At 45.7% G+C, this 14923-nt stretch overlaps 1 protein-coding gene across 8 annotated transcripts in view; it reads left to right on the top strand.

Annotated features, from left to right (window-relative positions):
- RPH3A (rabphilin 3A) overlaps positions 1 to 14923 on the top strand; it is a 278060-nt gene that overhangs the window by 199843 nt on the left and 63294 nt on the right. For 7 of the 8 annotated variants that reach the window (XM_040250835.1, XM_040250832.1, XM_040250831.1 and 4 more), the window contains one exon: positions 14333 to 14421. In XM_040250835.1, coding sequence (XP_040106769.1) covers positions 14351 to 14421 — 71 coding nt within the window. In that variant the 5' untranslated portion in view covers positions 14333 to 14350. Of the gene's footprint in view, positions 1 to 12336; positions 12400 to 14332; positions 14422 to 14923 lie in introns of all 8 variants that reach the window. The other variant, XM_040250829.1, reaches the window with a different exon arrangement.

Genomic DNA, 14923 nt, shown 5'->3' with positions numbered 1-14923 from the left:
TGTGTGTGTGTGTGTGTGTGTGTGTGTGTGTGTGTGTGTGTGTGTGTATGGAGAGAGAGAGAGAGAGAGCGGGAGGGAGCAGATTATCATTCTTTGCAGTAGTTATGTTCTGTAAAGTCTATGTTCTGTAAAGTTCATCATCATGGTCACTGATGAACAAATGACTAAACCATTGCTCCCAGAGGAAAATCAGGGTTAAGTTCCTGCACGCTTCTGGTCACACTGCATCAACCAATCTATATATATCCTTGCTTTCTGTGTTTCTGTTTAAAGACACATTATTTAATACACATCTTAGTCTGTTTGAGCTACATTGATGGAAAACCTAACTCAAACTAATTCAAGTGATGCTGCTGCTGCTGCTGCTAAGTCACTTCAGTTGTGTCCGACTCTGTGCGACCCCATGGACGGCAGCCCACCAGGCTCCCCCGTCCCTGGGATTCTCCAGGCAAGAACACTGGAGTGGGTTGCCATTTCCTTCTCCAATGCAAGTGATGCTACATGACATCTATTGGCCAGCATAATCAAAGAGTGCATGACACAGCCGAGGCATGACTGGATCCCATAGCTTAACAGCTGTAGGAGTAAGATCTGACTGTCTCTTCATTCTGCTTCCCTTTGGGTTACCCTCATTCCCAGACAGATTTTCTCTACCTGGTCAAACCTCACCAAGTTAAGTTTGTCTTATCCCATCTTCAGTCCAGTAAAGAAAAAAGAGAAACTCCTTCCTAAGATATTCCAACAAAAGTTTCAGGACTGAGTCTAATTGGCTTGTATTGGGGAACCAATACAACTTTGAATCAGAAGAGGAGAATATGTTGATTGCCCAGACCAGGGTCATGTGACTGCCCCATGGCTGGTAGTTGAGGTCATTCCCATCAGAACCATGGGTAAGATAGGAAAAGGATGGTTCACGAAAATAAAATTGGAGTGCTGATACAAGGAGAAGGAGGGACAGTTGTCCACTTCCCATCCCCCCGTGGAACATTCCATCTTGTGGAGGATGATTTCTGTGAACTATAGGAGGCTAAGCCCTGAGTTTCTGTATTCTAAGAACTTTAAAATTTCAGAGACGAAAGGGTTCAAGGGGCTATAGAAGGCATCGTGGGACTATGAGACTTGAACTGGGACTTGAGGTGTTAAGTGGAGGAGCAGGAACATTTCAGAGGATGAAAAAGGCTTCTCAACACCTTACCATCCTGGTATCTTCTGTTGCATGAACCTCAGGGAGAAAAGTGTGAATTACATCATAAAATGATGGTGGATCCCAACTTTTAGACAGTTCATCAATTACTAGTTTCACCTCTATGTATATGCACACACACACACACACACACTTTCATATATTCACTAAAATGAGAGGAAAAAGTGAAAGTGAAGTCACTCGGTCGTATCCGACTGACTCTGCAACCCTATCCATGGGACTGTAGCCTACGAGGCTCCTCCATCCATGGAATTTTCCAGGCAAGAGTATACTGGAGTGGGTTGCCATTTCCTTCTCCAGGAGATCTTCCCAACCCAGGGATCAAACCCTAGTCTCCTGCATTGCAAGCAGTCGCTTTTTACCATCTGAGCCGCCAGGGAAGCTCCAAAATGATAGAAGTAAAGTATTAAACGTGTGCCGCTGTCTGTGGTCCTGAACCATAGCTCGGGCCAAAGCTCTCTTTCTGTCTCCCCAGCTTTTCTAAGAAGTCCTACTTCTTATTGGTTTTGATTCAGTTTTGGGGAAAACCAATTAACTTTATTAAACCTCAACTTTCCATCTGTAAAGTGGACTCAATGATGTCTCTTTGAAAGCACTGTATGAGCCAATGTACGTAAATCATTTAGCGTGGTCACTAGCACCCCGTAAATTGGAAATACCATTAGAGCTGTTATTCTCAGCCATTATATCCTGCAGATGTGACAGGATATAATGGAGACTGCTCCTTATTTAATTCTAACCATGTACCAAACACTATTCTAAACACTTTACAAGTATTAGCTCATTTAATCCTTCAACATCCCTACAAAGTAAATATTACTATCACTATTATTATGAAGTTTTTCATATGAAGAAACTAAGGCCCTGAGAGGTTTAGTAACTATCCTAATATCATACAGCTAGAAAGAGACAGAGCTGTAATTAGAATTGTGGCAACTCAGCACCTTTCAACCTCTGCACACGTCTGCCTCCAGTGATGAAGGTCATAGCACCCACCTGCCCAGGTCATTGTGAAGACCAAAGACCTTGTAAATTGCAGAGTGCACCATCCATTCTTGCTCTGATGGCTGTTTTCATGGGGACATAGGGAGAGGAACAGGAACTTTTGGGTTCATTTGGGTTCTCCAGCCAACACTGACTGAGATACATTTTTCTGTTGCCTTCCCCCACCTGGTGTCAGGAGAGCAGGAGAGAGGAGTAGATGGAGCCGTCTCCAAGATTTATTATTCATGGGAACCAAGAGAAGCTTTTTGTTCTTTCTGACCTGGTCTCAGATTTCTTAGAATCCACATCCCAGGGAGGTAGCATGGCTGGACCATCTGAGGCAAAAACTGTCCTTCTCGGCCAGGGACCCTGTAACCTGTGTTCGTTTGGAGGGTGGGAATTCTGCAAGAGCCCCTGGATGACACCAAGTGAGGGTTTGCCCTGCCCAGCACTAGCCTCTCTGCTCTCTACTGCTGTGTCTTCCACTCCAGCCTCTCAACAATCCTATGAAGGAAGGGCTGTTACAGCCCCCATTTTACAGCCTCAAGAAAATTGAGGCTCTGAAATGTTAAGTAATTTTTTCCAGGCTCACCCAGCCCAAGTTTAGCTGGGGGTTGAATCCAGGTCCATGTGACTGCAAAGCCTGAGCTCTTGGTGGAAGATTCTGTCATGGAATTTGTACCATGTGTGAAAATGACTGTGTTGTATGTGTGTGTCGGGGGGGAGTTGTTGGAACTGAAGATGGTTGGTGTGTAGATGCAGTTGGGTATGGGGGTGACTGTCATAAATGTGGGTGTGTTGTGGGTGGAGAAGGTGCTGGGGGTGTGGGAGGAGGGGTGGTCAGGAGTGTGTGGAGTGTGGGTGGATGTATAGTTTGAGCATGAATGGGCATAAGTGCATCAGAACGTTGTCAATGGGGATGGGCAAATCTAAGTATGTGGTGTGGGAAGGCAGGGGGCTGTAGCAGGGGTGTAGGTAGGTGTTGGTGGACTGAAGTAGAGGGTGTGGGTGACAGTGAATGTGAGTGTGTGTTTGTGTGTGTTGAGGTGGAGAGGCAAGCAAAGCTCTTCCTGATCCCTGATTGCCTCTTCTTCCAAGGATGAAATGAAATATGCATTTTCCCATGGCAGGGCGCATCTGAGACCAGAGTACTGAATCTTTCTGTCTTATAAACAGAAACTGGCCTTGCTTGCTTGATGAGAGAGTCAGACATGTGAAATGTGAGGAGTTTTGCTCACATGTAAGAGGAAAGTCTGTGAACTTGAACCATTCCTTTGCAAATGCACAAAGAGGCCATTTCAGGAAAGCTCATAGCCCTCTTCACAACAGTCCCAACAGGTAGTTCTGCTGTGTGTGCTTGACCAGCTCCAGTGAATGGGGACTCATTACTTCTCAAAGTAGCACATCCTCCTTTTGATACCTCTGAGGGCATCAGCTCTAACAAGAGCTGGATTTTGTTTGTTTTGGTTTGGGGGATTTGGGGCCACACTGTGTGGCTTGTGGGATCTTAAATTCCCTGACCAGGGTTCAAACCCATATCTCCTGCAGTAGAAGTACTGAGTCCTAACCACTGGACTGCCAGGGAATACCCAAGAGCTGTTCGTTACCTTATGCCAGATTTTCCCTCACTGTACCTTTCACTTGCTGGTGCCAGATCTAGCTAGGCAGCTGTGTTATATGAGTGGTTGTCCAGAGTAATGGTCAGGAGTATTGGTATCAAGGGAAGATACACCTGGATTTATCCCTGGTTGGCTCTGCCATCACTGGAGAAGGGATAGGCTACTCACTCCAGTATGTTTGGGCTTCCCTTGTGGCTCAGTGGGTAAAGAATCACCTGTAATGAAGGAGACCTGGATTTGATCCCTGGGTTGGGAAGATCCCCTGGAGAAGGGAACGGCTACCCACTCCAATATTCTGGCTTGGAGAATTCCATGGACTGTATAGTCCATGGGGTTACAAAGTGTCAGACATGACTGAGCAACTTTCACTTAAAAGAACAAATATTGTATTATTTGCAACAATAGTCAAGATAACAGAGTGGTCAGAAGGCTCATTTATACAAGACCCAGATCCAGGAATATCTTTGGATTTTCTACCTGCTACCATGTGACCTTGGCAAACCAGGGCCTCAGTTTCCTTATCTGTAAAATGGGAGTGCTATGTCTCCAATCTATGATTTGTGAAAGTGCTCTTCAGATGAGAGGATGCTGTTTTTTTCAAAGGGATAAATACCCCTCTCTGTTCTGAGTATTTCGTCCCTGAGGCAGAGGAGGGATTAGGGTGACACTTGTGGTCTCTGTGACATGAGGAGAGTTAGTTTAGGGCTGCAAATATGTCAGTTCCAACTGAGTTTTAATCAGAATGAATGGTATTGCAACTTGAGCCTGAGTGGCAGCCACAGGCCATTAAGCTAAATTACTTGTTTTAATACACAGACCTGTCTAATCACATTTTCCTGTTTGGGGCTGTGTGTGTCTGTACAAGTGTGCGCAAGTGCAGAAATCAATCCTGAGCTTTTCCTCTTCTCCTTACTCACCACAATGGAGTTGGAGCAGAGATAAACTTGATTAACAACACAACAAAGGCAAGCTTCCCCTTTATCAAGGAATCAGGTAATTGGCTGGGCTGTGCAGGGAGCCCTGAAGAGTGTTCTGTTAATAGTGTCTGCTTTTGCATTGTATTGTTCAGTATTTGGGTGTGTAGACTCGGGATTCAGAGGGATTCATAACCTAGGGAAAGAGGGAAATGATGGGGGCACCTCCCTCTAGCATGAGACATTTTCCCCAGGAAGATAAATTCTGGATGCCTGCCCTGCTTCCAGTGTGTGTCCTGTGTTTTCTGCTGCGGACTCATTTTGAATGCACACACTGTTACGGCTTATTGGCTGTGTGTCCTTGGACAAATGACCTTACCTCTCTGAGCTTCAGTTTTCTGATCTGTAAAAGTGGGTAACAAAAGCTCCTTTTTTCTAGGATCTTTATGAAGATACAACTAGCTATTGCACATGAAACACTTAGCGCAGTTACCCGCTCATAGTGAGTCCAGAAAGGATGGATTAGGTTGTGCTGTGGTAACAGTGATCCTCCACGCTGCAAGGACCAAGACAACAGAGGCAACAGCAGAGACTCACTCATGCTACCTGGATAGGGTGGGTTCGCAGTGGGTGTCTGCTCTGCATTTGTCCCCACATAGGGACCCAGATTGAGGGGGGAGCTCCATCCTCATACATCTACGATTGTCAGGACAGGAAAAGGGGAAAGTGGTGATGTGAGCAGTTGCTGTAGAGTGTCCACCTGGAAATTTTTTTTTTTTTGGCCAAAACAGTTTGTGTTCCAGCTTTCCAGGGAGAGGGAAGAGCAATCCTATCACACTGTGGGAAGTCAGAAATATTTAATTATCAGCACTAATGACAACCATGATGATCTAGTCACTAAGTTGTATCCGACTCTTGCGACCCCATGGACTGTAGCCTGCCAGGCTCCTCTGTCCATGGGGTTCTCCAGGCAAGAGTACTAGAGCGAGTTGCCATTGCCTTCTCCATAGCACTCTCAAATAATCCTTGTGTTAGTCCAATTATATTGTTATCATAATAACAGAATGCATTTTGTTGTTGTTTTTATTTCCATCATTCATTATCATGCTTCACATACTTAATCTGGCTTCAAGAATCCTGAGACATTTCCTACTCGTGCCAAAGTTGGGTTCCCATTTCTTTAAGAAAACATAACTGATATTTTTATTAATAACAACATAAATAAATGATAGTTCCCACTTACAAGAGGATGACTTGTGTCAGGCCTCATCTCATTTAATCTTCACAATTCTATTTTGAGATGGGTCCTATTATTGTGGCCACTCTACAGAAGAGGAAACAGGTCCAGGAAGATGAATCCACTTGTCAGGCTCATAAATGGCAGAATGGACTTGGCCCCCCCAACTCATACCCTAAGTCACCTTGCTGAACTGTCTGCTAAAAATATGTGGTCTTAGCCTCTGGATCTTTAACTGGAAGCAGGAGTTGTCTGGGTGGAGAGTGTTGGAGACGCTATGCACTGTCCTTGTTGACCCACAGAAACAGGCGTTCATCACTGGGACCTATTCACTCTTTTCTGTTTTCCCCTTTTTCCCAGCCCTACAATCACCCCAGGCTCCATCCCCGTGAATTTCTCCATTCCTTAAATATTCCATGTCCATTGAAGCCTCTGAACATTTGCTCACTCTGTTTCCCCATCTTTTCCTCCAGTCTTCATGTGTTCCATACTCCAGCTCATCCTTCAGGGAGCAGTCCCAGTCTTCCCCATTTTGGGAAGGACCCACCCCACCCCCACCCCCAGACAGAGCCAATCCCATAACCTGTCTGCTTCCATGGCATTTTGTATATTAATAAATCTAAATATTTTCTAGACACACACACACAATGCAGTCCATTTGGAGGAGGGAAGAAATTAGTCTTTGTTTTTAATTAATGCCAGTTCTCTCATCCTAGCTTTTAATACTGGCACCTCATTTGTCTTATTAAGCACTTAGTTTTGCTTTTAATTAGTGCTGTTTATTGTCACTGAATTTTAATTGTCAGTGCAGGGTCTCAGCAGGCCTTGGTGAGGATGCATTACAAATGTTTCTTGCCCTCTTGCATAACCTCAGCTTGGGTGGCAGTGCCTCTGAAGTAAAGAGGGGGCATTTTGGGGGGCGTGGGTGGATGAAGATGGATTTTTTTTTCCCAGACTTCAGCCAATTCTGGTTTTCTTTGAGATCCCCATTTGCTCCAAGGTAGCTGGTTTATAAAGACACATAGAGGTTAGGAGGGTTATAATGACAGAAATTCAACTCAAATTTGACTTCAGGAGAAAAAAAAAAAGGGAACATATTTGTTCATATGTTCAACATATGGTAGCCAATACAGACCATGAGGAATTCAGGTGTGGCTGGATCCAGCATTCCAACAGCGTCGTCAGGAACCAGTCACTCTCCATCTCTCAACTCTACTTTCATCCCTTGACAGACCTTTCCCATGTGGTGCCAAAAAGTGACCAATAGCAGCTCCAGGCTTCTGTTCCATCAATTTAGCAATCACAGTGGAAAAAGAATGCTTCTTTCCACATAGTTCCAGCAAGTCTTAGGGTATACCTTCACTGGTCCAGACTGGGACATGTGCCTATCCCCGTGTCCATGAGGCATATAATACACTGATTGATTAGAGATGATCTTTGGTCCACCTTTAGGGACCAGGTTTGGGTAATCTCCATCTGAGCCACGCAAATTGATACGAGAGAGGGATGGTTTCCAAAAGGAAAATTGGGGGTGCTGTTACTTTAAAAAAAAAAAGAAGGCATAAGTGCTGGACAGGAAAAAGCAAGAAATCTCTACCCCCAGGTATCCACTGCAGTGTCTCACTCAGGCCTAAAAAACACCTAGAAATTAGACATGTGTTCTTCTCCCCAGCCCCACCCTCAAATAACACTAACAATGACCTCTTTCCCTAGTCCTTAAAAAGTATTTTGTGTTACCAGGCCTCTGCACATGTATTAACCCTTTGGCTCTTCCCCAAAACCCTGTGAAGTTGGCATGACAAAGATGGGAATTTTTCCATCCTCATGATGCTGAAACTGAGGCCCAGAATGACTAAACGAGATGCCAGGAAATGAATAGAGGAGCTAAGGTCAGATCCCAGACTTTGGGTCCAAGGCCAGGAATTGTTCCACAACATGGTCTGCTCCATCAGCCAGATCTTGCTGCATAACAAAGCAACCCACAAATGAGTGAATTAGAACAACAGCCATTTATTTGTCTCAAGATTGTTGATTCAGTTCACCTGGGTGGTTCTTCTCGTCTAGGCCAGACTTGGATGATCTTGGCTGGGCTTGTTCACTTCTGTGGTCAGCTGGTATGTTAGCTGGGACTGGCCAGTTTATGAAGGAGCAGCTGCATAGGCTAGGACAACTGTGGCCCCTTACAACGTGGTCTCTGCAAATTGCCAGAGTTGTAGAGCAGTGGGGGATGAGCTCTGTGCCTGCCTTAAAAACCCATAAAATCCTGTGGGATTTTTTTGAGGGCTATGGAACCATCTGTTATGCGATATGGTGATGGGAGAACCCTGGGGAGATGACGGTGAATTTACTGTGTTTCAACACTGGCAGCACAGAGATGCCTTCATCTGGAGCATCTCTCAAACTTGTTTCTGATCTCATCTTGGACACCAACCAGCTCAGCATGGAAGGAGTCAAAGTCTTGTCATTCCAGATTTGGCCAGGTTCAGGGGAGGCTGGGGATGACCCAACTGGTTCTGGAAGCAAAGAGAAGCCAGCAGCAGCCTGCACCCCCTGGATGAAACTGGGGTAAAGGATACTGGGGCTCTGAGAGAGTGGAATGGCAAGGCTTGCAGGCAGGTGGAGGCATGCTCAGCTCTGTCAAGTACAGTAGGCGGGGCAAGAGACCACCATCTTTCTCTCACTGGACCAAGTGTCCTTGCCATGGCAAAGGTATGTAGGAACCATGCTGCTGCTGCTAAGTTGCTTCAGTCGTGTCTGACTCTGTGCGATGGCACAGATGGCAGCCCCCCAGGCTCCTCCATCCCTGGGATTCTCCAGGCAAGAACACTGGAGTGGGTTGCCATTTACTTCTCCAATGCATGAAAGTGAAAAGTGAAAGTGAAGTTGCTCAGTCCTCTCTGACTCTTCACGACCCCATGGACTGCAGCCCACCAGGCTCCTCCATCCATGGGATTTTCCAGGCAAGAATACAGGAGTGGGTTGCCATTGCCTTCTCAGAACCATGAGTGCCTGTCAAATAATCAAAGCTGAATGCATGGTTGAGACAGAATAGGATATATTCAGTTTACTTCTCAAAGTCCTTCTGTGGCTTGTACATCACTCAGAGTAGAAGCTTAAGTGGTCCTGATGATCTGACCTCTACTGCTTCATGACCTTCATGACCTCCACTGCTGCTTCAGCCCCCACTCATCTCCCCCTTGCTCACTCCACTCTGGCCACTCTGCCCTCCTTATCATTTCTCCAACTAACCAGGTACATACCCATACATACATTTCTCCATACATTTCTCCAGCTAACCAAGTACATACCTTGGTACTTGCTTCTCCCCTCCACTTAGAATGCTCTGCCTCAAGATACCCACATGGCTCAGTCCATTACCCACTTCAGGTCTTTGCCCAAATATAATTTCTCAGTGGGCCTCCACCTTTTTTTTTTTAACCACATTGCACAGCTTGTGGAATCTTAGTTCCCCAACTAGGGATCGAACCCAGGCCCCTGGCAGTGAGAGCACTAACCACTGGACCACCAGGGAATTCCCTAGATCACTTATTTAAAATCAAACTTCCCTCTCATTCACCAACCTTCCTTTGTTTTTCTCTAAAGCGCTCAATCACCAGCTGACATGCTTTCATTTGCCTGTTTCCCCACTGAAGGGAAGCTCCATGAGGACAAAGATTTTCCTTTTTTATTTGTTTTAATGCTTTATCCCTAGTGCCTAGACCAGTGTCTGCCACAGGGTAATAGATGTTCTATAATTGTTTTTTATTCTTCCCGTTTCTCAAGAGAAGCTGGCAATCTGTATTTTTAATTAAATCCTGTGCCTTTAAAATACTGGGTTATTCTTACTTTTAAAAACTATTGCACGGGCCAAACAAAACATACTTTCAGCCTGGATGCTGTTGTGAAGTCCCCCCAGCCCCACTTCACTCCTGTTTGGAGCCCTTGGTGTAAGTTGCATATCCCATCCCATCAGGCAGTCTGAGTGATTCCCCCCGACCCCCAGATTCCTAATTGAGTAGAGATAGGCTAGACTCAGGGGGAGAGGAACAGGGCAGGAAAAGAGATACAGAGATGGAACCGATTTGACGCCATCCCAGCTGGTGGCTGCAGGTTCTGCTGAGAAGCATCTGGTTTAATTCCAGCTTGGGGCTGGGAGACTGACTGTGGCATTGAACTCCATGCAGACAGCTGCAGCCCATGCTGGGTCCCTGCAGTGCCCTGAAGTGCCTCGTGCAGGGCCGCCACCAGCCCAGCCCAGCCCCACTGCGTCATGCTTAGATACCTGCTGTGACTCTGAAGCTTGATGGACGTTCAGGGTTGTTGTTGTTGTTGTTTTCAGTTCAACTAAACCCAGCAGAAGACCTTGGGGATTCTGGGGAATGGAGGCACAGTTCCTTAACAAACAGTGCTGATGGGAGCCAGGGGAGAAGTAGGTAGAAAAAATGCAGAGGGAGAAAGGCAGGGTTCTGGGATCTTTTCTGGGCTTGGCACTGGGTCTTTGAGTCATTTTAAAATGCAGGTGATTTAAAGATTAGTACCAAGCTGTGGAGGTGGGCAGATCTGGAACAAGGCCTGGCTCTGTCACTTATACGCAGATTTACTGAGTACCTGCTGTACTCACTGAGCTCTAGAACTTGTGTGGAGATTCACTGAACATCTCCTATATACCAGACTCCTGCAAAGTGAAAACGTAAGGCCCCTTATTCAAATACTATAAAACATTTTGAGATGATGACAGCAAAGCATTAAGCCAAGTGTGGGCTCATCTAAGTACAGGGTCATTCTAGGTTCAGGGTCCTTCCAGACATGGGTCCAAAGCTTCATGAAGTTGGTTCCACATGCACTGGAGTCACTGCTGAACAAATACAGACCCAGGCCCTGTTCTCATGGATATTATGGAATAGGTGGGGAAACAAACAGTGAATAAGTTAACAAATAATAATAATTACATATCTTGATAAATATCATAGAGGAAACAAACAGTGAGAATTAAGTAAGCAGTGAGAGGAAGTGACTTAGAGGGTGTAGTCTGTGAAGGCTTCTTGGAGGAGGTGACATTTGAACAGAGAGCAGCAGAGCATTAGTAGAAACCAGCTATGCAAGAGTAAGAGGAAGAAGCTATCCAGGCAGAGACACAGCAAAGGCAAACACTTGGCAGCTGGAAAAGCCAGCATGACTGGAGCATGGTCCAAGATCTAGGAGCAGTAGCAGGTAGAAGGTCATGGCAGTTCTTTGAGGTCACAGAGAGAGTCTTAAATCTTATATGCATTGGACAGCCAATAAATTGAAGTAATTTATTATTTTAAAATTATCTTTAAAAAAATACACTTATTTTTGAATAGCTAAAGTGTCCTCATTGTTGAAAATACGGTATCACGTGACAGTTCTCATCTCAGGCCTAGCCTCCCAGGTTCCCTCCATAGAGGCCAATGGGATTGTCCATTTCTTGTGTGTTCTTTTCAGAGATGCTTTATGCACATACAACCTAAACATGCACATTATCCTACTTGCCCTGTCTACACAATAGTGTTGTTTTCGAACAGTGTTCTCTGTCTTGGCCTTGCCACTAGACAAGTAATCTTGTTGACCTATCCGTACCCATCATAAATTCTCATTATTCTTGGCAGGTGTGAAGCCCTCCACCGTATGGATGCCCCACCATCCTTCTAGCCAGCGCTTGTTATTAGGCATTTAGATTGCTTCCTTGAAGGGCTTCAAGAAGGTCCTTGGGAAGTCCACTTAAACTCTCTGTGACTCAGTTACTCATCTGTGAAATGGGATAAGGACATTTACCTCCTAAATCTATTTTGAGGATTGTTGTTGTTCAGTCATGTCCAACTCTTTGCGGCCCCATGAACTGCGGCACAGCAGGCTTCCCTTTCCTTCACTATTTCCCAGAGTTTGCCCAAACTCATGTCCATTGAGTCAGTGATACCATCCATCCATCCATCTCATCCTCTTCTGCCTCCTTCTCCTCCTACCTTCAGTCTTTCCCAGCATCAGGGTCTTTTCCAATGAGTCAGCTGTTTACATCAGTGGCCAAAGTATTGGAGCTTCAGCATCAGTCCTTCCAGTGAATATTTAGGTTTGATTTCCTTTAAGATTGACTGGTTTGATCTCCTTGCTGTCCAAGGGACTCTCAAGAGTCTTCTCTAGCACCACAATTCGAAAGCATCAATTTTTTGTCACTCAGCCTTCTTTGTGGTCCATCTCTCATATCCATACATGACTACTGGAAAAACCATAGCTTTGACTATGCGGACCTTTTGAGAATTAAATGAGTTAAAACCTGAAAGGCAGTTAGCAGGTATCAAACCCTTGATATTTGAACTAGTGATTGTTGCTGTTGTTTCTTTCATTCCTTGGTACTCACAACAGGGCTGTGGTGGACCCTTTGCTGTGGTGCCCAGCAGAGAGCTGAGCCTCTGGCTTCCAGGGAAGGTAATTATTTTATGCTTTCTGAACTTGCCGCTGCCTCACTAGATTTAAGCCAGGGCTTTGGCTCTAACAGAGCATGTGATCTCCAGACAGGGGTCTGGGTGGGCAGGTGTCTGTTCCGAGCGTCAGAATTTGGAGATCAGAGTTCCTGGGCAGTGACTGGGTATCACCCGTCCCATCCCCTCATCCCAGCCTCCTGGGATCCGCCAAGGGCACTGTTGCATCTTGCTTCAGGAGGCGATGCATTCAAATGAACGCTTGGCTGTTCCAGTCAAGGGCAGCCAAGGAAGCTCATTACTGAGGACTGAAGACTGGGGTCCCAGCAGGGACCAGGGGACCCCCAGGAGCCCGGGCAGCCTCATTCAGCTCTTGGCACAGGCAGTAATGAGAAGTGAAGGTTCTTTTCAGCATATTTCCTTCACAACAGGAGTCATTGCTCCTTTTTCTGTTTTCAGAGTGGAAACAATGAAACGGTCATTTTATTCTAGGAGGATTATGTTAACCACCTGGGAACAGATGAAATGGCTTTTCTGTAAGGGGTCTTTCCTCTCCTGTGTCCAACCATCAGAGCCCTCCACCCCGACCCCACCCATGTGAATATTTAATAATTGCACTGGTTGCAGAATAGGAAAGGTAGTTCTCTCGCTGTTCCCCTCCCAACTGCTCATCTATTCGGCTTCCTAGTGAAAAGGACTGTGATGTAACAAGAACTTCAGCGAAATCAGGACCCACTGGACCCCATGACCTACCTTCCAGAACTTTCTAAAACAATAAATTAAATGTGATCTCCATGGTCTCTTTCCCCTTACTTTTTGGCTGTACCTGGGGGAGCAGGGAGGAGTGGAGGTCCAGAAAGAACACAAGTTCGCCTAAGTTCAGCTGGACTTGCTTAGCATTGATGAAGACTCATTCATGCATTCAATAATTATTTACTAAATGCCTTCTCCATGCCAGGAGCTATGCTGGGTGTTGGAGATTAAACAGAGAGCAAAACAGGAAGAGTTCTGCAAGAAGCTTACATTTTAGCGGGAGATTCCAACTGTGGTGACGCACAAGCTATGGTTTATGTCTGTGACCATCTCCCTGGTCACTGTGTGGAGCATAGACTGAGGTGGGCCAAGAGCAGAAGCAGGGAGACATTGAAGCGGCTCCTGTAGTAAGGCAGGCTGGGGCAGCAGAGATTTGGGTCAGCACAGAAGCAACTTGGGCAGAGAATATTGGGAAGATTCTGGCTCTATTTATGACAATTAAGCCATGACGTTCTGATGGCTTGGGTGTAGAGTTTTAAAAAGAAAGCAAGCCAGGGATGAATCTAGCATTTGAGACCAAAACTCTGAGAGATGGGTTTTGCTTTTTTTTTTTAACCTACCCAAGGCCAAGTTGACTAGTACATGAGCCAGATGACATCCTCTAGTAGAAATATCCTGGACTGGAGTTAGGAGCTCTGCCCAGGTGGCTCTAGTGTTAAAGAGCCCTGCAGGAGGCAAAAGAGATGCAGATTTGATCCCTGGGTGGGGAAGATCCCCTGGAGGAGGGCATGGCAACCCTCCAGTATTCTTGGCAATATTCCAGTGTCCTTGCCTGGAGAATCCCCACGGACAGAGGAGCCTGGCAGGCTACAGTCCACGGCGGGGGCAGAGAGTTGGACACAACTACAGCGACGTAGCATGCACATACGCACCCTTCCTCTTGTATCAAAAATGAATGGGAGGAACACAGATTAAAGGGAAAGAGTTCTTCATTCTGATCCATTTCTGCCAAAAGGGGGCTGTGACAGTTTCCCTCTTGGTCCTGAAGGTCCCATCTGGAAAGCGGAGAAGCTGGATGAAGCTCTGTTTCTTCCTCATACCACTCAGACATAGACAAGGGACCTGAGAAATAAGGAGTGATTGAATGACCACTTGCATGATGACCTTTCTGGACTGATGTTTTCCAGGAGTGCTGGGCTTCGGCCATGACTGACACCGTGTTCAGCAGCAGCTCAAGCCGTTGGATGTGTCCCAGTGACCGACCCCTGCAATCGAAGTAAGTCACTGGGTATTCCTGGAAGTCATCTGCTTAGGGGCAATGAGGTTCTGATCTACACTTGAAGGAGGAGAGTAGTAGAGATAAAAAGAGAACTTCCATCCCTGGGGTGAGGAAAAAAGGTGGTGGGAGTTCTGTTGTGGAAACTCCTCCACTAATTTTACTACTTTGCAAAGTTGGAGTAACAAGATGAAACTCTGAGCTCCATGCCGTAAGTGAAAGGTGGTCTGGTGAAATGGAAAGAGCACTAACCTATTGGTTAGAATCAGACTTGATTCTGGTCCTAAATCTGAACTAATTTACTGAGTGAGTCTCTTTCCCCTCTTTGGGCCTCAGTTTATCATCAATTAAAAAAGGCAGTTGGACTCGATCAGAGGTTGCAAACTGACAGGCCACCAGCTGACTGTGACTTGCAGAAATGTATTTTTTAGTTTTGGCCTGATCATTTAAAAATCTGGAAATTCACATAAAATAACTTCACATTCTGTATTAAGTAATTATT

Source organism: Oryx dammah, unplaced genomic scaffold (assembly GCF_014754425.2).
Source record: "Oryx dammah isolate SB20612 unplaced genomic scaffold, SCBI_Odam_1.1 HiC_scaffold_12, whole genome shotgun sequence".
Lineage (NCBI taxonomy): Eukaryota > Metazoa > Chordata > Mammalia > Artiodactyla > Bovidae > Oryx > Oryx dammah.
Note: the sequence above shows the minus strand (reverse complement) of the source record. Positions and strands in the feature narration are given on the sequence as shown.